Here is a 25,136-nt window from a genome sequence, read left to right on the forward strand (position 1 = left end):
GATGTAAGTTGGTCTAGTGTGTGGCCAGCTAAACATTGCGGTTTTGTGTGTTGATTTTTATAGCGTTGAGATGCTGATTAACATTCCAAACTAACAGTGACCCCCACACACTGAATGTTCTTTAATAAATTTTCTCGGACGTCAGCCCTTACCCAGGACAGCCGTGTATTAAATAAGCTAATTGTAGCCACGAATGTGATTGTTCTGTGGGAAAGCCATCTGTCAGCTACTGTATTAAACTCCAGTGTATCTATACCAGGCAACAAGCATCCCTTCAGCTGTTGAACTACACACTCCAGCATGCCTTGCAACAGTTTTAGCATGGCCTAATAGCAAAACTGTGGCTGGGATGTGTAGTTCTACAACAGCTGGGGGGGATGCTTATTGTCCAACTCGAATTATATTCTATAGATATACTGTGGTTGTTCTTAGATCTGTGCCCTCTTCTCCTCTGCGGGAGGACATTTAGGAAATCCCGGATGGCCTAATGGTCATTGGTGTGACCAGGAGCAGTTATACACAAGTGGGTCATGGGCGTATCAATGGCTTAATTCAGACCAACATGGTTAGATTCGGAAACCTGGGGCTATATTTACGAAAGTGCGGGTTTTTAGAAGTGGAGATATTGCCCATAGCAGCCAATCGGATTCTAGCTATTATCTTCTTAGAAGGTGCTAGATCAATAAGTAGAATCTGATTGGTTGCTATGGGTAACATTTCCACTTCTAAAAACCCACACGTTAGTAAATATACCTCCAGGTGCTCTTGGGGGGACCTGACCAGGAGCTATTAGAAAATATAACTGCAATCCAGGCCCAGACTGCACCCCAACAGTAGGATGAGCGGTAGGGTAGGGTAATAACCCGTGAAGACGCTGTAATAAGCAATGGCTGTTGCTGGCAGGCGGTAATGTCCAGCAGGTATGAGAACATAACCCAGTGCTGGGATCATGGATAATTAGCTGCAGGGTCACTGACCAGGACAAAGACAGCTTGGGTATAAAGAAAACGGGGCAGGTGTGCTGAGTCTATAGTTTGTATCTACAATGCTACCTATTACAATGCATTTTGGCTACTGCAGTAGCCTATAATGGGGGGAGATGATACCACACACTGATTCAGTGCTTTATATAGCAGGACTGGTGCCCAGTGTAGCTGGCATACTCTTGGGGTGGCAAAGAGTTCTACCCTCTCTTGCTGGCATAGGATTGTTGGTTGGGGAAAAAGTCAAAGTATTTTCTCTCATTTGAAGCATTGTATCAGGTCACTGTATTGGCTTTAACCACATCAGGTAACTTATACGTGAGATAACCGAGGTCTCATAAATGCTTAAGTCAAAGTATTCGCAGCTGATGTTAGTAAGGAGGAGTTTTATCAGTGCCGTCTAGAATAGCAGGTGGCCAACAGCATGGGGCTTCTTATCTAATCTACGATGTAACTAGTCCAAGGCTAGAATACAAAAGTCCAATAAGGAACCGAACTGGAGGCACAGATTAATCAGTATATAATAAGGCTGATCTTACATGCATAGGCAAACGCAGGGGGGTTTCCATCTGCCTGGAAACCCCCCTCCCCAGCCCACACCATGACCGCAATAGAAATAGTAATATAATAGAATGTTACTAGTGCTGCATGTTCTTCTCAGTATCACAAATGAAATAATTAGCACCACCTGTGGATCTTTTAACATGTATCAGCCAGTAATAAATAACCTGTGCACCAACTAGAAGATCTGGAAAACATGCACTGTTAGGGATGTGCTGCTATAGAGCCCAATATGTACATATACAGCATGTCCAGGGCAGTGCTAGGTTCTTCTGCTGCTCCTCCAGGCTCCCGGACTTGCTCCAATAGCCTGAAACGGTGCCCACATCTAAACTAAATACGTTCACCTCAGGCAGGATGGCCCTACTGCCGCATCTAATGGCTAATTACTGTGATCACTGGTCCTGTATATGCTGGAATTATTACACACAATACACTTTGTATGACGCTTATTAAAGATGGTTAAGTACTAATCCTGCCCTCTTCATGGACTGGCCACACTCGCTCTAAAATGAAGCATTTGGAAACCCCCCTCTGTAAATCCTGCGTTTGCCACGCATGCTAATCATTCACGCGGGGGGAATCACTGCTTACTGTTCATGGCAAAGGCGGTAACTATCAATTGCTCTACTCTAAAGGCCGAAAATCTTTTGCAAACTACCAAGTAGGGACATTAGCGTGCCCGAAAGGGGGCATGGCCTCCCGGCAAGGAACGTTTGGGAGTTATGCCTTTTAGAGCTCTGAGCCAATGCAATGTAAACTGACAAAACATATCGGGTTAGTACTGCAATCAGTAACCAATGTCCACAGTATGAGGGGGGAAAAAAAGATGCTGCAGACAGAAGCCAGCAGTAACCTGGTTATTAGTAAATTGCTGCATGCAACAAGGTGTTATCACACAGGCGCTACTGAATTGAACAGAAAGCATATATATCGGGCGGGGTGACAGAGCTTTCTTCCGATTGTGCTCGCAGGAGCCTCGCTCGGTGTAGCTCAGAGGTGCGGTGTCTCAGAGGGGCTCTAGTTATAGATGCAGAGACGCTGTCTAGCAGGGTGCACACAGTGGTCAGACTGTGTCCCGAATTAGGGATGGGAATCATTTGATGTTTCATCGGAAACATCGGTTAAATGGATTCGATGTTTGATGTTTAACCCTGCAATGTTTTTGATTCAATGTTTCATTACCATCGCAATATTTCTCCCCCGATGTTTTTCCCTGCTTTTCCAATGTTTTTTTTTTTTTTTTTTTGGTGACACTGTGTGGTGCTGCCACTGTTTTGGGCTGCCAGCTGGCTCTCTCCTTGTATTATAGTCTGTTACAAGTTAAGAAGAGAGTACAAAACACTGACTGGGCTATGGCTGCTGTGTGCATGCTGCTGCTGGGGGAGGTGGCTGACAGAGTGACAAACACTCTGGTCAGCCAATTAGCAGCAGCACATAGGACAGTCCCACCCCTGGCTCACTGTCACTGGTGCTGCTCTCAGTGAACATTGGTTGGCTGCTGGGGTGTCTGGCTGCTGCAGCTATTGGTAACTGAGCTGTCAGTCTCACAGTGTCGCTGTCAGGCACTCACTGCATGTGCACTCTGCATGTGACAGACCCAGCGGTGCCTCAGTGTCTGGTGTGACATCATTGGTGAGGAGCTGGGAGAGCGAGAGGGAGGACTTGAGGAGACAGAGGAGGCGATGCAATTCAACGCGAATTGAATAGTGCCAGGAGCGAGCTCCCGGAGCTATTCAATTCAGTGCACTGTGTGGTTGGAGAATGTCAGTTATCGTGCCTATCGCGCCTTAACAAGGGTGTTAAGGTGGGTTTAACCAGCATTCTCTGACCAAAGAGCCGGGCGCGCGGCTGTTAGTGCCGCGCTAAGCAGAAAAACAGCTGCACGCCCGGCGCGTTGGTCGGATTTCTCCTCGCATCCCCAGGGGAGTGCGAGAAGAAATCCTTAGCGCGCCCAAACAGCACGGTGTATTGAATAGCTGCGGGAGCTCCCTTGAAAACAAACACCCTCTTGTGCTGCTTTGTGTATATATATATATATATATATATATATGTGTGTGTGTGTTTGCCTCCATGAAGATAGCCATATAGTATAAGCTTATTTTAAAAGTTTATTAGTCTATCATATGTTTAAATACAGTTTGCTTAAAAAAAAAAACATCGGTAAACATCGGTTCCAGAGAACCAATGTTTATATCTAAATAATGTTTTGTATTCAATATTAAAAGCATCGGTACTTCCAATGTTTTCTTTCGATGTCCCATCCCTATCCCGAATGCAGCGTGGAGCTGCCGATGGTGGTGGTGGAGAGGATCACAGCCGGTTGCAGATCAACCTCAGCCAATAATAATCAGCCTGGGTCTTATTAGCAATTGCTGTCACATGTAACACCCGACAGGGGCAGCTTCAGCGCAGCAAGCCAATAAGATTCAGCCTAATTCTTACTGGCGGCTGCTGCTGCTGCTGGACCGGTCGACTGTCTGTGGTTGATGCTTTGGTGTAGGGGCTTTGTGTATCCTGGGGCTTTCGGCACATAACATGTCAGTCTGTAGCTCAGTGTTGGCTAACCTTGACACTCCAGCTGTTGTGGAACTACATAACCCAGCATGCACTGCTACAGTTTTGCTATTAGGGCATGCTAAAACTGTGGCAGGGCATGCTGGGATATATAGTTCCACAACAGCTGGAGTGTCAAGGTTAGCCAACACTGCTGTAGCTGATAGTTGGAGACCCAAGCTGTGCTATGGTTAATGTAATAATTGTATACCTTAACCAATTCTCCTTTTAATAAATGAAATCGTATGTATAGTTGGGGAGTGACCTGCAATGTAGCCATCCAGTCGCTATGAGGCCAAAACGGGGAATATGGGGTCAGGCCCTGTGCTGGGAAATGGGACGTTTATCTACAAATTCAATGCCAAATATCTACTTTACTTATTCATAATATATATATATATATATATATATATATATATATATATATATATATATATATATATATATATATATATATTACTGATGTGGCATAAGGTGCTGTCTCAAAAAAAAGGAAAGTTGTACAAGTCCAATATAAACAGCATAAGCAGGTGCAAGTGAGTGACGCTATTACAAAAAGCACAATGGATAATTGAGAGGGGTCACTAGGGTGAATCCCACCTTTTGTTAAGGTAGCAAAGCAGTACGGTATCTACAACACTCTCCTAGCAACATACAGCACCGACCAGCTACAGATAACACAAACAGCATATGCACAAGACACAGTAACAATGGTTGAGAGCATAGAACGTGGTCGGGGAACATGAAAGAAAGTAGAAGAAAAAAAAAAAAAAAGTCCTAACAATTCTCACCGTGCCAACTGCTTTCATCCTGGACCTTTTCAGGGTGTTCCCTGTATCCAAGGATTGAGCGTGCAATTATAATCCAATTACAAGCGAAAACAATCTCTGTAACATGATACAACACTTCAAAGAAGAGAATATCCAGAGCCAAACACATTATAATCCAAAAATATCTGCCAGCCATGAAGGGCGGGAGGGGAGGGGGGTAAAATTGTAAGGTAATAAGTCAATAGCTAACACATTATTACCTCCCCCCCAAACTTTGGGAACCACTGCCCTAAGCTGAAGCACCCATGCAGGAGGGGTTAGGGTCTAGATCCTAAATATTATGCAGGCAGCCATAGGCCAATACCTGCACATTCTCGCCCTCTGCCCACAGCTGCCTGCGCATTCTCCACTGAACTCCCAATTTCAATCTGCGGCGTTCAATTAAAAAAAAAATACAAGAACATTTCAACAATTTTTTTTTTTTTTTTTTTAGAAAAAACAAAAAATTTAGATTTTTTTTTTTTCAATTGAGTTTTATTGTAAAAACCATAAATACAACACAGACAAAGTCATCAAGCAACTGGGTCATTCTCACAGTTACAATATGTCTTGTGTCTTGGCATCAGTTATCAGAAAATATTGTTGCATTAACAAGTAATCAGGTTGTTTTTTTTCTATTCTTCATCCTTTCTACATAACAAACTTCACGCATCGCTTTGGAACCTATACAAGGAGTATTTTTCATTGTGACAGCAACAAACTAAGCAAACTGTTTTAGTTTGTAGATATATATATATATTTATATACTTTTTTTTTTAATATATATATAATTGTCAAATGTCCGTATAGTTTAAAAACAGTTTAACAATAATAATAATAAAATAAAAAATAATCAAAAAAAAAAAAACAAGTGCAAACTCAAGGAGTCATCAACACGTTTACATTAAGCGCTTCCAAGTGGAAAAAAAAACCCCGTCTGAAGTTTTTGTGCTCACTCGTAAACACTGAATGTGTAGCAATTTATGAGCCCTAAATTTGATTTTCACTTGAAACATTTACGGTACAACCTAAGGTGGGGAGGAATTTTAAAGTCATAAATACTTAGACGGACTCACCATTCTAATGCTGGCTACACACTAGACGATGTGTACCCAAGCCTGACCTCTTCAACGACGGGACCCGGGGTGGGAGCAGGCATCGACACGTGCAAATTGTCTAGTGTGTACCCAGCATAAGCCTGCAGATGGAGCAGATTTAGTGCAGTGAATAGAGTACCCCAGATATCATTAAGTGGTAATTCCATACTATATAACCATCTTGGTGTAAAACTGCCAATCTCTGCAAAACCAGTTTTATCTGTAGGAAGAATACAAAAAAAAAAGTGCATTCTTGAAACACTAAATAAAAAATAGGTTATTTTAAAAATAACAAAACCAAGAGAGAGATAGTGACATCTATAAATATATAAAATCAAAGACAGGCAGCAGTCCACAGGGTTAATAGACAGACTTAGATACGCTTAATAGCTGCATATCGAAGTCTGTTTATTAACCCCGTGGAGTGCTGCCTGTCTTTGATGGAAATGCCTATGTGGCCCCTTCGTTTGCTTGGGCTCTCGGGATAAGTGCACCCCGGCCGTTGGATTACTTACATGGAGTGGCGATCAGCAAAATTTGTGTGTATATGTGTGTGTGTGTGTGTGTGTATATATATAACTTTTTCTTTTTTTATGCATCCTAGAGATTTTTAATGATGGCTGCTGGAAATTTTGTAGAAATGTGTTTCTTCAGTAGCATTGATAATTTAGAAATCTAAAAATTAAAATATCTTCCACAATGGCGCTGCATTGTCCCTCCTCTTCCCAAGGCTGCACTACATTTCCTGGAACTCCGCGTTTCGCCTCACAGCCCTGGCTGAAAATGGGACTGCCCTCACATATGAGAGAGCAGGAGGACCAACCAGAAGCCGCAATCACTTCGGCCTTTGAGTGGTCTTCCCGCTGCTGGTTTAAAATTGTGCACATTGCTCCCTGCCCCTCCCATTGAAGAAATAAAATTCCTCCCCAAATGACACCTTATGGTTGCCCTGGTTAGTAGAAATGACAATAAAAACTAACTAAACCAGCACATCAGTAGTGCAGTATTGCTCGTCTGTGAGATTTGTGATCTGCACCAACAGAATATGAACAACTCTGTCACTAACAGGAAGTTTGAGAAGAGGGTATTTTTGCTTTAACATACAGTACATGTTGCCAGCGTACAGCATGTCATAACCTTTCAGCGCCGTGCCGGCAAATGGCAAGTCTTACAAAAATACTGTGTTACTAAAAAAAGTAGAAATACCCAGCCTAGAAAATCTATTGAGTGTTTCTCTGAAGATGATGATGACCCATCTTTTTCGAACACTGGTACAGAGACACGGAGGGATGATGTGGTATTGCCTTTGTTTGATTTTTTACTGCCTATATACACAGATTTCACCCAAACACTCCGCTGTCTCCAGACATTTATTTATTTTTTAAAAACATGGAGGTTTGGAAACATTTCAACAACAAAAGTAAAAAAATAAACATTTTGTCCCCCTCATCCCCCTTCCAACTCTCAGTCCACTTGTTTGTTGGATATATCCATTTGGGGTTAGTTTGAACACAGTGCAAAGTCAATAGTCGCAAATCACTTACAGCAGAAGACTACATCTGCTAATTTACTTATACGATCCCATTGGCCAAGAGACCCACATTTTACCGAACGGTGGAGTCTTTATCTCAGGGTCAGGAACACAAGTGAAAGTATTTACAGCGGGTCGACTCTCATCCGGCAAATAGACAATGTAAAGATTATGCAAGCAAAGTCCCACACTCCAAGCACAGGAGAATGGGGAACGTTAAAATAAGGTAGTTCTTCCGGAGATTTTGACATGAACAGAAACATTGCAATGGATATATACTCACCCAGCACCCTCATTATTGGGAAAGGTAATTCAGGTAGAGCTAATTTGTCTGATTAGGTTCTCATTGATAACAGAAGGTTTTAGCTTGCTAGACCCTAACTTGTCCATTAGCAGTATTCCAGTACGGGACAAATGACCTGTTCCCTCAGACACAGGAATCTTGTGGTCTGAACACATTCATTAAAATGCAGCCTGTCAATACACTAGGAACTAATGACATCACAGAGTCATGAGGCACTTAGGCACGAGTCTCTAAGTGAATGGACAGGTTGCAAGTTTGTAAATATTGGTTTGGTCCACAAAAAGTCTGCCTCCACTGTACGTGCGTTAAGAGGTGAAGGGATGCTTAAAAGCCTAATTGGGTGTAGACGCATTATGAACTAAATGGAGACCTGAAAGGTAGTGAAATGCGTCAGAATCTCACAACCGGGCATGGGAGATATACAAGTTAATAACTACGAACCATGAGGTAAGGGTCGTTTTAAACTGACTCATCATTTAGGCAAAATGACGAAGCTGAATTTTGTTCATAGTTGTATTCTCGTTAGGAGAGACCAAATACCCTTTGGTTAAACATACTCTGCAGAAGCTTTGGTTATAACGCGAAAAATATATTTTGTAGAAAATTAAATTTGGCTGCATGTGCATACAAAATAAATTAAAAAAAGCAGAATTGAAGGATGGTTGAACAGTAGAACAGCATCACCAAAGTCATCCCACATCCATATTTTTGTAGGACAACCCTAGAACCCACATTCTCTCTATTAAGCCGGCTGAGCACAGAAAAACAGATATCAAAATTAAATTTGTATTTTGTTATTTTATCGTTGTAGGCATTGCTGTAGGTTCATAAACTTTTTATTTTTCGGTTAAATTATTGGGCGGTGAATTCTGCCCAATATATGTCCTACAAAAGTGAGGAATTCCATAATTTTTATTTATTTTTTTTTTTAAAAAACACCACTTCAAATCTTGAACTTGCCCAATCCACAGTAATAAAAAAAAAAAATACACTTAAATAGTGTTTTATACAATGGTAAAATACAAGTGAGGACAGGTCAGATATAACACTACAGGCCGAACACGTTCTGCAGCAAAGCTGTGTTTCACAATGTGAATTACTAAAAAGAAATCAAGAAAAGGTTTCGCCTTTAAATGCTGCTGGGATATCCATGCTAGGTACACGATTTGTTTACTTGGCACATGGTGTAGTTCGGCTTGATGCAACACGATTAAGGAGTATAATGTACCTGGTGAAAACTGGAGCAGGACAGTGCAGCTAGAGACATGGATTGATGGGGTAGAGACTGATGGTGGCAGATAAGGAAATCTGAGTACATTAAATACGGCATTGATTCTTATTTTTGTCTCCCAGTGCTTTAGGTTATTCGGGAAGCTAGACTCCTCTGCAACTATTAACAGTCGGAAAAGGCCTGTTGCAAGCTAACTAAAACATTAAGAGGACAATGCAGAGGAGGCATGGGAGGACAGGCACCAATGTTGTTGTTTTTTCGTTTTTTTTTTGGGGGGGGGGGGGGGTTGGGGAGGTTAAAAAACCTACTTTCAGACTAGGCAACATTCTGAGAGTTCTTTCCAAAAATCTGGATATGATATGAACTTGTGCCTCAACGCGTTTCACGATCCTCCCCACATAGGACTGCAAGATCCTTGCAGTCTGATAAAGTACAGGATATAAATATTGGGTATATGTAGAGGAAAGTGCTTAAAATTGTGGCTATATTGTTGCACTGGTTTGTTAGATTTGTATGTGTAGTATTAGGTCTTTGTTAATTTAGTGTACCACCTATAGTAAATTATTACTGCTATTAGAAGCCACCTCAGTGTTCCATGAAATGTATCCCCTCATCAAGCTTTTATGGAACAATTTGGTGACTTCTAATAGTCTTATGTTTTAGTTTAAGGGTTGCTTTATCCCATATTTATTATAATTCTGGTCAGGCTCTCTTTATATTTTTGGTTCATGCTCAATTTTATTCCCGCTACCAGCAATCTGAATTAGTTACCTAATAATGAGTTGAATAAATAGGCTATATTATCCAGCTAGCATTTTATATACCAAATGTACTGCCAGGATTCCACAATTGCATGTTTTTTTTTGTATTTTTTTTTAATTAATGCTGGTTGCAGAGAACAGTTCCATAATGCCAAGCCCTGAAGGTCTCCAATCTATGTGGTGGGCACAGGACCTTCAGCGCCCTGCAAATGTGACTTATCGGTTATAGAAGAGTTGTTTTTGGAGGGGTACAACTGAATAACTGAGGTTCGAAACTGGTACCCTGCGTCCAAGAAGTAAAAAAAAAAATCTATATTTTTCGGCCGGTTGTAAAAGACCATAGATTTATATGTGAACCTTAAGAGTTCAATTCGAACAGTTCAAAAGCCCTTTCATAAACCCCCATCCACCGCACCAGTTACCTCCCAGCAGCAGAGGGCGCCACGCCTGTCAGTGTGTCTGACTCACCGCGTCACAGAAGACAATTGTGCTACAGTTATAGTAGGGACATCATTGTGCGCCAGAAGCCCGTATGTACATTCACATTCGCTGCTTGTTATTTTCTTACGGTTACATTCCAGACTGTTCATACGTTTAAAAACAGCTTTTATGTTCTTCGGATAAAACAAATTAACAGTGAACGAATAACGTGGGTTATAAACAGCAGAGTTAGAATACAGTAGTTTAAGAACAGACCTAAAAAAAAGCAAACAAAAACCAAGAACTCCAAAAAGTACAAATTTAGGTTACTTTCCATTTTAGGATATACAATACTCATTTCCTAAGAGATTCTTCAAACCGTTAATGCAAAATAAGGAATGGAGATTAGTGAAAATAATATAGTTCTTGCAGTTATTTAACGGCTCCAAATTGTTCCCTTAATGGGTTTGTTTTCCCAGATAAAATGGTATTTTCTGTGTTTTTGATATTTGAAAGTGGCCTTTCCCACATACACTGTACGTAATAAGGCCCTGTCAGTACCCTGAAAATAAATACTTGTTATGTGTAGAGAAAAACGGATTTTGAGAAATGTGGAAATTAATCTTCAAGTGACTTTGGAGGTCAGCTGCCTGGAGTGTTAACAAGTCGCTGTTGTTTCAATGCGACTTGTTACTAATCCAAAAAAAGAAAAAACAAAAGAAAAAACAAAAACATTTTCTCATTGTGTGTCTCCCTAGTTCAGAAACAAAACAAAACAAAAAAAATTAAAAATAAGGTATTGGTTCATAGCTTCTCCTTTTTGAGGTCCACAGTGTTTTCAGCATGAATTCCTTTGTCTTTCACTTTATATATATTTTTTTGGAACAGTGTGTTATTTAAAATAAAGTGTTTTACCCCGCTCCAAATTTTTTTTTTTTTTTTTTTTTAAAGCATATTTGACTTCAGAAACATGATCTTATTCATGTCTTCCGGGCTGAGAAGTCTCCGCCTTTTAATAAGCAATGTCTGTTCGCACATATTTACACATTCGCTCCGGGCGCCGACGGCGGGCACCGCCAGCAGCCAGAAGGCAAGTTTTGAGAGTTTGGTGTGTTTTTGGGCAACGGACGACCAGTACTGGAAAAGGTCAGGTGTCACCTGAAACAGAGGCTCTTGCAAATAGTCATAAACTTCATTTTTCCCCAGCCGGTCCTCTTCTAGAACTTTGGTCGTCTCGGCAGATTGTCTGGGTTTTTTGGCTGGAGTCTCAAACTCGCCCTCTTCCACCCCATCTCTTACCTCATTAATGAGTTCACAGACTTTAGCGATAATCTCCTCGTGTTGGTATGGTGGAACTGGACGTAGTTTCTGCTGAGGGTCCAAAATCATTGCGACTTTGTGGGCAGACTCAACCTTGAAGTTCTCCTTCAAAGCTTCCAGAAACAGGTGGCAGAGCTTGCTGATAACCCCGGCGTCGTTCGCTTTCGAGGTGAAGAGCTTCTCCAGCTTGACGTAGGTGGGAAGCACGAGCTGCAGAGTAGGTTTGCGCTCGTTGCTAAGCTCGATAACCGCTTGCTTCACGGGGGCTAGTATGGCAGCCAAGTTACTCAGTAGATGTTTGTTTAGGTTTTGGATAATGTTCAACTTTTTTGCCCGGCTGTAAAATTCACAGATCTGCTCGTAACGCTCATGAACGAGCAAGAGGGAGTCCGTCACAGAGTTCCAGCAGGGAGGGGGACAGCTTTCCTCCAAGGAGCCAAAAGTCTCCCTAGCGATTCCGGAGGACCCAGCCAGCTCCTCTGTGACATTGAGAAGTTCTATGACTTCGTGCATATTACGAGCCTGCAAGGTGCGTTTGTTTAATACGCTTTGTACCACAGAGTTCAAGGAGCAAGCCGAACAGCGCAGGCAGGTCCCGACCTTGGAGAAAGCGGAAGAGTTGACTTTGCAGTCTGTCACATAAACTGTCCTGATTTCCGACATAACAAATTCCGAGAGCACATTCTGCACCCACTGGTGGATGAACTCTCCGCTGTCTCTGCTATCCAAGTCTTTAATTCCCAGCACGTAACGTTTTATCTGATTCCCTTCGGCCTGATATGCCGTCAGTATGTAGCAGGAGTCCGGTCCCACGCTTTGCGAGTGGCAGGTGACCCCGATCCCTAAACAGACGTTGCTCCCCAGGGCGCAGGTCACCTTGACTTTCACTTGGTTGTACATTCGGGGCAAATGTTTCAAAGCCAGCGTGTTCATGTTCCCCAAAATTTCATTTACAGAAAAAGACCCGTAACGCGCTCCAGTGTCGATGAGAGTCTGTGCGAGCTTGAGGAAGTCCTTCCCGTTGACCACGCTCAGAGCTCCAAGGTCGGCGCACATGACCCTCAGCAGCCTCTCTGCAATGTGCTGGCGCTCCTTTTCAGGGAGTGAGTTGTTGGCGCTTGGCACTGGTGCTGCAGAAGCTGCTGCTACCGCTACCGCTGCTAAAATAATACAAACAGGACAAAAATGAGACCACATTTTAAAATACTTAAAAGTCTCCCAAAAAATGGGTTCTGCCAAAGATACACCCCTAAACAAGTCTGAACGATGAACTATGAATTTTGCATGAACGCTGCGCTATTTACCAGGCAGATCCTGCCCAACTTGCTTCATCAACAAGGATTGCCAAAATGAAACAAATCTGTTCCATCTGTGCTTAAGCTGAGCAAACGTATGACGCACAGGTTGTCAGATCATGCTCACCGCCTATCTGTATCGTGTGTCAGCTCTGGACGATCCCGATCAGACATTAACAGGGATTATCACCTATTTTCGATCCACGCACTTCCTGATTTATGACCGTTCTGGTCTAAAACAACCATAGCGACGGTCCCAATTGCTACAAGTGCGGGTGTCTTAAGACTCCGTAGAATAGTCTATAGGTGAAATCTTGTAACAATGATTGCTAGTGGGATTGCAAGTGGAGATTCTAGCTACAATTTATCTAGTAGCCTATAAAATGATGGTTTGGGTACGGGATGTCGGCGTTTATAATCCCGACGCCAGTATCCCAACAGGGTTAGGATACAGACACCTGTTGGTAGGTATCCTACCCCTAACTCTCCCTCCCTGTAGTGCCTAAACTTAACCCCCCCACCTTCCCCCGCAGCCTAAACCTAACCCTCCACCCCTACTGCCTAACCCTACTACTTACCGTTGGGATATCGGTGCCAGGATTCTGACTGGTGTCGGGATTTAGGCCCCGGCATTCTGAGCGCCGGAATCCCAAAATGATAGCTACAGTCTGATTGGATTGACAATCCCCCCTCCCTACTCTCAACCCGCTCAGACTACATATCATAACCAAAAGACACCTAAGGCCCCCTTAAAACGTACCCATCACCCACACACTGTGGAGGTGGCTATTTAGCTTGGACGAGTGACATCACTAAGACGGAAAGTGTTGCTAGTGAAATCGATATGCTGAACACTGCTTCATCCCGCCAAACGGCTGCCGCCATGGTGCACGGGCAAAGAGTTTGCGTCATTACATCACACACAGACACGTACTGTTGTTTGTGTTGTTTCTTTGGGTTTGTGACTTCCAGTTTTCCTCGGAGGGCGGCAGCGTCCTTGCCTGGTTGGTGGCGATGTTGTTCTCATTGTCCGCTAAAGGAAGAAAACGAGAGAGAGAGAGAGATTTGGAGTCCGTGAGTAGATGCTGAACGTACTAGGGAGATGTTCTCAGCGACAGCGGTAACACACAAGCTTCAGAGTGAGCCTGTACTGGTTAGTTAGGACGTGTGAAGATCACAATAGCTAAAAGCCTGCACAAGCACACCCGATTAATGAAGCACGCGTGTCAGGCAGGTCCACGGACCGCCCTTCCACAAGCCAGGCGCTCCCCAATCATCTCGATGCTTTACTCATCTCGATCTTGAGTTTTAAACCAAGTTAATAAAACAAGAATATACCAGAATAAAATCAAGGAGCTAATTTGGAGCCTTATAAAAATACGAGCCCTAAAAGCCTAAATGACAATATATATATATATATTTCTATATTTATTTATTTTTTATTATTTTTTATTTTTTTATTTTTATTTTTTACAAGCAAACGACAATGAATTGGCAAGTATTCTCACCAGCATGAGACTGCATGTGCTCCAGGAGATTGTTGTAAAACTGGAACTGTATCCCGCATGCCCCACAAGTGTACGGTTCTGTGAGAAAACAATTTGGGGGTTTCAAAAAGAGTTCTCACAATGCAATCTACTATTATATACGTCAAAAAAAAAAAGGATAGGGTTTCGCAGTTACAAGCCTTTAGTTTGTAAACATGGTGGGAATACCCCTTGAAACACCCTTGTTTCTCTAATAAAAAATAAAATAAGATTCCCAAGATGTCACAGACATCATGGAATCTTCTGGAGACCTGGAAGTATGGGGGGGGGGGGGGGCAAGCTTGGAATGGTCTGTCTCTAGAGGAAAAGGTCACATGATGCAGCCAAGCATCGTTTTAATGCCTGAAGTCTTGCAACCTGGGCAACTATCAAATACAAAATCGGACATCAAACACTGCACTGTGCAAGTTTTAAAAATAAAGGAATTACCTTCCGCTAAGAAACAGGGGATTCTACGTTTGGGAGGGGAACAGTCGAGGAACTGTCATTCGATGAGAAATAAAGCCAATACATATCTGGATTTGGTCTTTAATATAGGTTTTCTCTTGTTTTGGACAAAAAAAATAAAATAAATCAGCTTTGTCTAAAAATCCTGCCCATCACACGGACATGCGCAGAGGACACCCCGAGGTTATGACTAAGCGCGTCTTGGAATATATACATGAGCTATCACGTTGTGCTCCAAACACATAGAGAATGACAGTGATCCGTAGCTATGGCAAGGCGCGCCCTGTATCTGGGGCCGTACCACCCTGCTCGCATAGTTGCACAGGCCGGCAGGTTGTGGTCCTCTAGTCTGACCGTCAACATGGTCTACAATGACCAATGTACCCTATATCTGGGTCAGGTAATGCAAGGTGCTCTGCAGGTGAGGAAGAAGGTTGGGTGATGTTTTGCCAACACAACATCTTTTAATAAAGCAACTAACAAATATTATCCGTAGATCAAGATCAACAATATTCTTTTGTCATTGGGTGCGATTCAGCTGTCAGCGGCGGGCGCCCGATGGAGCACTGTTTGGGAGTGAACAGCCGCCAGCGCTGGCATTTCTGCTCGTCCCCTCCTGAATTGCAACATTGGGCACCCATTAATTAGCGCGACTTAAAAAAAAAAAAAAATCGATTGAATCGCCCCCCTACGTTGGATATGGTTACCTTCTACTGTATACAACCTGCGCGCAGCACACCCGCATTAATTGAGTGAACACACGTTTGTGCCACATTCCCAGCTCCTCTGTTCGATTAGTATACTTAAGTCTCCCACCCGTATCTTCCGAGTCTCTGCCCCCCCCACTCAGGGAATGACCACCTTTACCCGTCTGTACTGAAGAGGGAGACTGAGCGCTTTAACGCTAAAAGTATTTACATAAAGTAGCTGATGGATAAACATTTGTGTTATAATCCACCATAGAAGCGCCACTTACTTCCAGGGATGTGATAATGGGATCTCGCAGGAGTGATGGCGCAGTGGTAAGCATTGCTGTCTCACAGCACTGAGGCCATGAGTTCCAATTCCCAGTCATGGCCCATCTGTGTGGAGTTTGTATGTACTCCCGTGTTAACATGGGTTTCCTCCCATACATACTGGTAGGTTAATTGGCTTTTGACAACCACTTAAGGTGTGTCCATGTGACAGGGTGTATAGACTGTAAGCTCCACTGAGGCCGGCACCGCTATGAGTGACTTAAATAGCGCAGTGAAATGTGTGCACCCTATATACATGTTAATAAATAAGACATAAATTAGACTGAAGGGCAAGCCAGCCTCCGCCATATATTTAGATTACTTTAGCACACTGCTAGGTATAGTGTACATTAGATTATTGGCAGCAACGTGATCATGTGAAGGGGAGCCCCAACCCTAACATCAGCTACCCCCATTGTAACGTTCGTAGGCTTATCCGCAGAGACGGATAAGCCTGTCACATCACTGAGTTACAGGCCCTCCTTCCACATAAATAAGGTCTTCGGTGCGAGGATTCTTATCCTAGTGCCAAGCTGTGAGATCCCTTATTAATTACCAATACAACACTCAACTGTACGCTGACACACTGGACAGGTCCTTGGTCCAGGGACAGCTATAGTAACACCAGTAAACTGTAAGCTCTTTAGGCGAGTCGCTGCTATTATAAGGTTAGACTGAATGCCCATTGAAGGCATTGTCTCCCAATAATGCATAAATCAGTCACCTTAGCAATAAGAAAACAACTGTAAAATCGGTGTGAGAGGCAAACGCTCTGCTGGAGTGCAAGCTCCTTTCAGAGGATCCAGTGCAACACGGAACATGCTACATTCAGACAGCTTTCAATGCGGAATAGAACAAGCAAAGGTTTAATGTGATTGTGCATTAAGGAGAAGGGAGGAGCAGCACTCGGGGGTGCGTGTGCTGGCAGTATGATTGGAGAGCCGGGCAGGATGCGCAGATGGAGTAGAGGTTATTGTGGTGTAAAGAGCGAAATGGTTAATTTGGAAATAGCTCGGGGCACTCTCTAGCCTGTACGCCATCTGTAACCTTTCTTGTACGACTGAGGACTATTTTTAAATAGAATTATACTGAGAAATGATTTGCTGAACTATGAGGAACCTCCATAAAAGAAGATTTCAGCTTTCCAGGTCCTCATTGTCGGACAATAGTAAAAGAAAAACAGAATTCTCGAAACGGTACAATACTGGAAATGATCTGCGCAAGTTGTACAGATGAGTTTGCACCACGTGGGGCCGTGCGAAGCCACAAAACGCCATGGGCTCGGGCTGCTGCAAAATCCGCAATGAAAGGTTAAATGTGCTCTACTGTAGGATGTATCTAAACAGCTGTCGGGTGCAGGGAAGGGGCTATGTCAATTTATTTAGAATTTACCATAAAAATAAAAAATGACAGAATGAAACTGGATCACCCGAGAGAATGAACGCTGGGATTGCGCAAGGTGATGCAATCTTATTTGGCTGCTCACCGTTATCTCGCAGGCTGATTCGATCTACTAATTCCAGGGAGTCGGCTAAATAATCAACAATTGGCAGCGTTCAGCTTAATTATAATAAGCAGCCTTGAAATACCAGTCTGATGATGACAGGTAAGTCCTACAGTACACTGCAGGTAAAATATTCACAGATCCATGAATGCCAAATAAAGTAACATGGCTGCGCAGACTCTACCTGTAACACAGAGCCGCCGACATGCAGCCAGTATCGGACAACCGCTCCGATCTCGCAGCTTGTGCGGCCCCCAAACATCCGGATCACGGTCACTACAAAACTGATAATTGGACATTATGGCGTCTATATAAGGACAGTCCACAAAACATTCGGAAAACCGCATCGAATTATCTAACGACCGCTGTGAAGGTGACCTGGAAAACGCCACTTTTCTCCTATTTAGTCGCCGATGTCGGCAAAACTTACTGATAACCCAAAAGAACAACTGATCGGCTTTAAGTGATTAAGCACAGGTCTAATTACAATAAATAAGACAGAATTTGTGAGAACCATCTGAATACATTGGAACATCCCCTGCATTAGAGCAGGCGAGTCTGCTGGGAATTTGGCCAGAAGACGGAGATGGACTTTGTGTTTCGCGGAGAAGTCATTACAATATGGCGGCTATGAAACAGAGTGTGGCCAAGACTATACTATAAAGCTTGCACCAATTTTATGTTCTCTAAAGAGATGTTTCCAGGTTGTATTGGCACTTTGCATTCATTCCATACTTGTGTATATGGTATACCGGCACCTTGCATTAATGTAAGATCAGATACACCAGGGCTATATGGATACCCTGCTTTCGTACCAGGTTTCTAAATAATACCCCTTTCACACCAGAGCAAAAACCTGGGTTTTTGCTGGGTCTATCCCAGTTGCAGCTCAGTGTAAAAGGGTTCCTGAAAAATAACCCAGGTCAAGTGACCCAGCAATCCAACCCAGGTAGCTACCAGGGTTGGACCCGGGTAATGGTGCAGTGTAAACGGTGCAACCCGGGTTATCTGACCTGGGTCATGCCTAAAATGAGCTGATTGGTGGTTGTGGGGCAATCACCTCCCACTTTTTATGACCTGACAGGTTTAGCAGGGCAGACCTGAGTTCAGTGTGAACAGTGCTGACCTGGGAGTAACCCAGATCGAAGGTGCAGTGTAAATGGGTCAGACCAGGGTTGGAACCATGTCCAAAAACCCAGGTTGGACCTGGGTTTTTGGAGGAAAAGAGGTATAACTTTGGCCAAAATTATGCTCATGTGTTGCAATCACCTTGCGTTCTGGCAGAGGTTATGGGGTCTATGTACTAAGCCACGGACGGAGATAAAGTGCCGACCAACCAGCTCCTGTCATTTTTCAAACACATCCTGTGACATGGCAGCTAGGAGCTGGTTGGCTGGTACTTTATCACCATCCGAGGCTTAGTACATAGACCCCTATATGTCACAGCGATCCTGGCACAACACCGTTATTACAAGCCGGCTTTTTGCGATGTGCGCGCTACAACAGGATATCAGACTCCCCTCATTCCCTCCACACCTACCTTGGCAGACGCAAGTTCACTGACCTAATATATTATATGCCAGATACTGTATCAGACCTATAAAATCTGGCCTTCAACACAAGCGCACGACTCTATCTACATGACATAGGCGTCCTCGATAAACACAGTTCATATTTCCTTTTGCAAAGGCAGATAAGATACCGTTTTACAGCAGGTCTAATGGTGATACATACAGAAAACAAGTGACAAGTCGTTCGCTCTCCTCCGTTAAACCTACCGTCGGCTTTGCTGTTCTTCTCCTCTTTCACAGACTTGTTGTTAGTTTCTTCCTTTCTTTTCATTTTCTTTTTCCATCCTTTGCCTTAAACATCAAACAGAGATCATAGGATGATGATGAGGATTTGACCTTTATTTTGTCCGATAAAGAACACACAGTAAAGTAAACTGCACATGACGAGACCCCCCCCCCCCCTCCCCCAGTGTGATCTAGTCAGGAGACCCGAGCATTAGGCGACATGGTCGGGGGCCGGCTTTGGCCTTACGCTTGGTGGACGGATTTTGGCCAGGATGGACATAATGGCTGTAACACGTATTTGGTAGAAGGCTGTCTAACGCCGTGCACTGCGGCCATATACACGGGATCATTTGGTGACGTGTTCGGGATAAAAGAATAACTAGTTTTGTGTTAAGAGTAAAAAGGAAAAGGAGAGAGACACAAGTCGTTTTCACAATGGTAAAGTTGGCGGAAGCATCCTCTAAAGAATTCAGCAGTCAGTGAAGACTTGAAATGAGAAACCACAAATCATTGACAACAAGGCAAAGATGTACTGTATATATCTACATACACCACACGGCCACAAACACGTGGATTCCTGGACATTATTGTCCTTGTTGAACATGTCATTCAGCGTTCCAAAATCATCCTAGAGATACTGGATGGGATTGAGGTCAGGGCTCTGTGCAAGGCCGGTCTTCCCCAAACTGTTGCCAGAATGTCACTGTTTGCTGTAGCGTTAAGATTACCCTTCGCTGGAACTATGGGTCCCAGGCTAAACCGTAAATTCCAGCCCTAGACAATTATCCCTCCTCCACCACACTCTACAGTTGGCGGTACGTATGTCATTGGGAAGCATTCTCCTGGCGTCCGCCAAACAGCAGCGGGCGTCCCTATGCCCAGATAAGCTTTTCAACTATTAGCATATTTTCACAGCTACGTTTCGTTGTGAAATCACAGTTGCGATCGCCTCAGCGTCCTCGGCTGAATGAGGCCCAATCTCTTCCCTGACACTCGATAGGATTAATGTGTTTCGCTCGCTATGTAACTCTCTTCCACATTACTGATATTTTTCAGAACAATCTTTACACTGGAATCGTCGCTTGCTAAAATGTCACTCTGTGAATCTTAGTAGTTCTATCTACCTAGGACGCTCCGCAGTGGGGAATAGGAACGAAAGCAGCCATCGTACGTGGCCAAACCGGGAACGGGCTTCTCAACTCCGAGCTCCGGTTGGACGTGGCCGTCCGCAAATCACGTGTGTGACCGTTTCATGAGCTAGTTTGAGATAATTACACCTTTTTCCCCTATGCACACCAGACTTCCTTCCAGTAAGCCTGTTAAAGACACACTGACCCTATAAGTATATTACACAAGTATTTGCTTAATGAAAGAACAAATAGGAATTGTATGAAACAACTTTACTTAGCTACTATAAGGGTATTACTGTGACTCCTGATCTGCTATAACTCGCCAATCACCTATGCACTTGCTATAACCACATTATACGATGGCCTATGCTCAAACATTACAAAACATAACAAAATATATTATAAAGCTGTACGAGGACATGGACAGTCTACAAATTCATGCTGGCCCGTTTTACTAATCAGATCTAATGTCATTTTTGTTTTACTATACCCTTATCCGTCCATATTATAAATTTTTGCATGAACATTAGTGACGGTTCCCTATACCCGTTTTATTAATCTGGAGTGTGGTTAGCGTCACGTATGAAGTAATACATGTTACACGCAAGTAGGAGGCACATGAATCATTCCATCTTACAAAGGAGAAGCTAAAGACAAACCTTGTATAAGGGGGAACGGGCCCGAAATCATTGGGCTGGTAGACTCTGAAATTACAAATATCAAAATTGCTCTCAATGTAACTTCATCATAAACTCCATATTATTACATGCAAGTGAAAAGCAACAATCATATTCCAGTACCGGACAATGGGTTATAGACTGAAGACACAGTAGTTCATAGGAGCTTGCACTCTAACTTACCGTACTCGTATGCTATATAAGACATTTTCCAAGGGTAAAGCAGGAATATCAAAAGGACAGATAGCGTAATATTTACTAAGTGTTCCATATTGTGTTGGATAATAAGGGGGAATAGATAAGTAGGACTCGGTCTACCAACACAGAGTGCGCCCAGAGACACCTCCTAGTCATGTCCGAGATATAAATGAATTGAAATCACACATACAACTTATGCTGCACTGGAGGGTTAAACCGTACTTTAAATATAAATGTGCAATAATTCGTTTTGGACGGAGGTGACATTTGGCTAATGCTGGGATGTCGGCGGCGGTGAAACCTGTAACAGAATTATTTAATAAGTGACTGTGCCGCTCAGGACACACAGAATGAGGATAAACACACTTGTCTATGTGTGATAACTGGAAGGGAGGAGAATAGATAGACTTATATCAGTTGCCTCCTCTTCCGGGTCGTCCTATAGACTCCCAGATTTATTTATCCTCCCGATTAACAGGCAGCTCACACTGACTTAAGGAGCGCAAATTGCGTCACCAAGCCGTGACCGCCGAGCGAGCCTGGGCCACGATTTGCGGCAAATTCTGTCCGGAACGATGGTGCAAATTGCATCATCAATCCCCGTGGAAGCTATGAAAAGTAGAAGTGTGCCCTTTGTTCCTTCATAAGCATTCATGATAATTTAACCACTTGGCAGAAATCTTCTCTTAGGGGTTTATTTGCTAAAGTGTGGGTTTATAGAAGTAGAGCTGTTGCCCATAGCAACCAATCTGATTCTACTTATCATTTATCTAGCACCTTATAGAAGAGAATAGCTAGAATCTGATTGGTTGCTATGGGCCCCTTACAGTCGATGGTTACCAGCAGTTTATTTTACCTACGAGAACGGATGCCTCCCAATGTCCTGATTTTTGTGGACAAATCCTAATTTCTAAAGGCAGACAAGTGGGGGATTTTAAAGGAAACTGGACCCCCAAAACATGAGAGTGGCATGGGTAGGTCTGGACGTGATTTGGGCATGTTGGATGCCTGGGATACTTTCTCCTGATTTTTCTAAATGACAAGAGATACGGTATGAAAGGTTTTATTTTCTTACATTAGGAGTTATACAGAACATGTGTAGGATAAAAATTAAACCCAACCTACAGGTATTCTCTATGTAAGCTATGTCAGTCTATTCACTGTTAGTACAGCACCACCCAGTGGTGGAGCTCAGTATGGCTCCATATGTTTCTGTGTTATGTTTGAATTCACAAGTGCCACTCACCTTTCTGCCAACTGGCCATGCTCCCTCCGCCGCCTCCCACCAGGTCAGACATCCCTGCAGGTGTCCGGCTAGAGCCAGCTGCAAGGAGGATACGAACAAGAGTTAAGGTCCTGTCCTATGTCTTCTGTGGGATAGATCATTTCCTTCTTTTGACGCAACTCTGGGGAAGCACACTTTAGTGTTGGATATATATCAGGACGGCCTGAGCCATAGACATGTACTGGACCTTTCCATCTTGCAGGTACATTATTTTGGTAAAGGAGAAATGAGGTGTGATACAAGAAGTCGACAATAAGAGGTCGACAATAATTTGGTGGACACCAAAATGTTGAAAAAGTTATACAGTACAGAAAGACGACAGGTACAAAAGGGCGACACAGAAATGATAAACACATTCCCCCCCGTTTTTCTAACCCTAATCTTCACCCTAACCCTCCCCTTGGTACCTAACACTAACCATCCCTACTGGTGTGCCTAACCGTCAGGATAAGTGCATAACCCTAATCCACCCTCTGGTAAGTGCTTAACCCTACCCATCCCTCCTAGTGCCTAACCCTACCCGTCCCTCCTAGTGCCTAACCCTAACTGTCCCTTCTAGTGCCTAACCCTAACTGTCCCTCCTAGCGCCTAACCCTAACTGTCCCTCCTAGCGCCTAACCCTAACTGTCCCTCCTAGCGCCTAACCCTAACCCTCCGGTAAGTGCCTAACCCTAACCGTCCCTCCGAGTGCCTAACCCTCCGGTAAGTGCCTAACCATAACCATCCCCCTCCTAGTGCCTAATCCTAAACGTCCCTCCGAGTGCCTAACCCTAACCCTCAGGTAAGTGCCTAACTCTCCGGTAAGTGCCTAACCATAACAATCCCTCCTAGTGCCTAATCCTAACTGTCCCTCCTAGTGCTTAACCCTCCGGTAAGTCCCTAACCCTAACTGTCCCTCCGAGTATCTAACCCTAACCGTCCCTCCTAGCGCCTAACCCTAACCGTCCCTCCTAGCGCCTAACCCTAACCGTCCCTCCTAGCGCCTAACCCTAACCGTCCCTCCTAGGGCCTAACCCTAACCGTCCCTCCTAGGGCCTAACCCTAACCGTCCCTCCTAGGGCCTAACCCTAACCGTCCCTCCTAGGGCCTAACCCTAACTGTCCCTCCTAGAGCCTAACCCTAACTGTCCCTCCTAGTGCCTAACCCTAACCGTCCCTCATAGCGCCTAACCCTAACTGTCCCTCCTAGCGCCTAACCCTAACCGTCCCTCCTAGCGCCTAACCCTAACTGTCCCTCCTAGTGCCTAACCCTAACAGTCCCTCCTAGCGCCTAACCCTAACCGTCCCTCCTAGCGCCTAACCCTAACCGTCCCTCCTACTGCCTAACCCTAACCCTCCGGTAAGTGCCTAAGCCTAAACATCCCTCCTAGTGCCTAACCCTGAAAAACCTCACAAAAACATGTGGTGACCATTTCCATGTCGATCTTTTGTACTGTAGACCTTTTGTCGACCTTCTGGTGCGGACCAAATCATTGTCGACCTTTTGTATGGAACCCAGAACAAAGGATATTTGTAGAAATCATTCCTGAGCACCCCACAGATGAGGGGTGGGGTTACTAAGTCCTTCCATTTACTGCTGGGTCTTCCCTCCATGTACCGATTTACTCACCGCTGGAATGCTGGGAGTTGCTGTTGGCTTCCTCGTAGTTATTGGGCTGTTTGGCCTCTATATCTTGGCTGAAAGCGCTTTCTAGCGAGAAAACAGAAGCAAAGAGACGGTCATTGAACCCTTTTCATGGGAAAGGTCAGCGTGGTCAGCTTCTAAGGGCTCAATCCCATCAGGCCCGATTTTGCACGCAGCCCTTCGGGACCACAAATGTGGCATATGGCTGCACTTATCGGCACCGCAAGCAGATTTGCCGCGGCCAATAGGATCGAGCCCTCAAACTGGTAATCTAATAAAACTAAATTTACAGTGGGCCAGTCACCTGCATCCAGCGCAGGCGTCATTTACGTGGCTCGATTCCGCTATAGCGACATCAATAAGGCACTATGTTGTCAATGCCTCACAAGGTCACTGGCTGCCCTCTCAGTACCTCAGAGGTGCTGCTGAATGATTAAGCCGCCATCTCACGGACTGTCACGTCCAGCAAATGGCTGCTTCGGCTGTGCGTAGGTGACAAGTGCACTTATGCAATAAAGAGGGATATTTATTTACTAACAAGCGTCCCACTCACTTTTACAATGGATGTTATATCCCGGGCAGTGATCGGGTTATTTCTGCCAATAAACGGTCACATTATTGCGATGAGGTTCTCAACAGTTTCATTATGAATTGCCATCAGCCCTCTTATTAACGCGGAGAGCCATTTCTGAAGCGGCTGGTGTAGAAAGTCTGAATAAGGGTTCCGAATAGATCATAGCACGATGCATGCTACAGTATATACCAAACACTTCTCAGTAGGGCTGTAACACGACCACGTTTCTATCTGCATACGGTCTCAGAACTCGCTTTCAAATCCGCTCAGCCGCTCACACAGGAGCCATACTCGGACGGAAAAACTGCGCCTACCCTGGAGCACGTTTCCATGGTGAATCAAAACAGCGCACGAAAACGGAACGCTGCAGAAGGGTCGTTTTATTTAATCATTTGTTTGCGGCATTAGCATGAAGACGCAGACGCAATTGCGGCAAAAGGCTGCGTCCAACTCACAGTCAGGCCTAAAAAA

The 25,136-nt window shown here is 44.0% G+C and overlaps 1 protein-coding gene across 5 annotated transcripts in view; it reads right to left on the reverse strand.

The window, feature by feature from the left end:
* Positions 1-7,363: 7,363 nt before the first annotated feature.
* ZNF618 (zinc finger protein 618) overlaps positions 7,364-25,136 on the reverse strand; it is a 114,013-nt gene continuing 96,240 nt past the window's right edge. For 4 of the 5 annotated variants that reach the window (XM_088469872.1, XM_088469883.1, XM_088469851.1 and 1 more), the window contains 7 exons: positions 24,077-24,157; positions 22,430-22,507; positions 20,968-21,012; positions 19,161-19,244; positions 14,377-14,454; positions 13,803-13,901; positions 7,364-12,733 (listed from right to left, as the gene is read on the reverse strand). In XM_088469872.1, the coding sequence (XP_088325998.1) occupies positions 11,199-12,733; positions 13,803-13,901; positions 14,377-14,454; positions 19,161-19,244; positions 20,968-21,012; positions 22,430-22,507; positions 24,077-24,157 (2,000 nt within the window). In that variant the 3' untranslated portion in view covers positions 7,364-11,198. The remainder of the gene's footprint in view (positions 12,734-13,802; positions 13,902-14,376; positions 14,455-19,160; positions 19,245-20,967; positions 21,013-22,429; positions 22,508-24,076; positions 24,158-25,136) is intronic. The other variant, XM_088469862.1, reaches the window with a different exon arrangement.

This window comes from Taudactylus pleione, unplaced genomic scaffold, assembly GCF_031769625.1.
Source record: "Taudactylus pleione unplaced genomic scaffold, aTauple2 ptg000013l, whole genome shotgun sequence".
Taxonomy (NCBI): domain Eukaryota; kingdom Metazoa; phylum Chordata; class Amphibia; order Anura; family Myobatrachidae; genus Taudactylus; species Taudactylus pleione.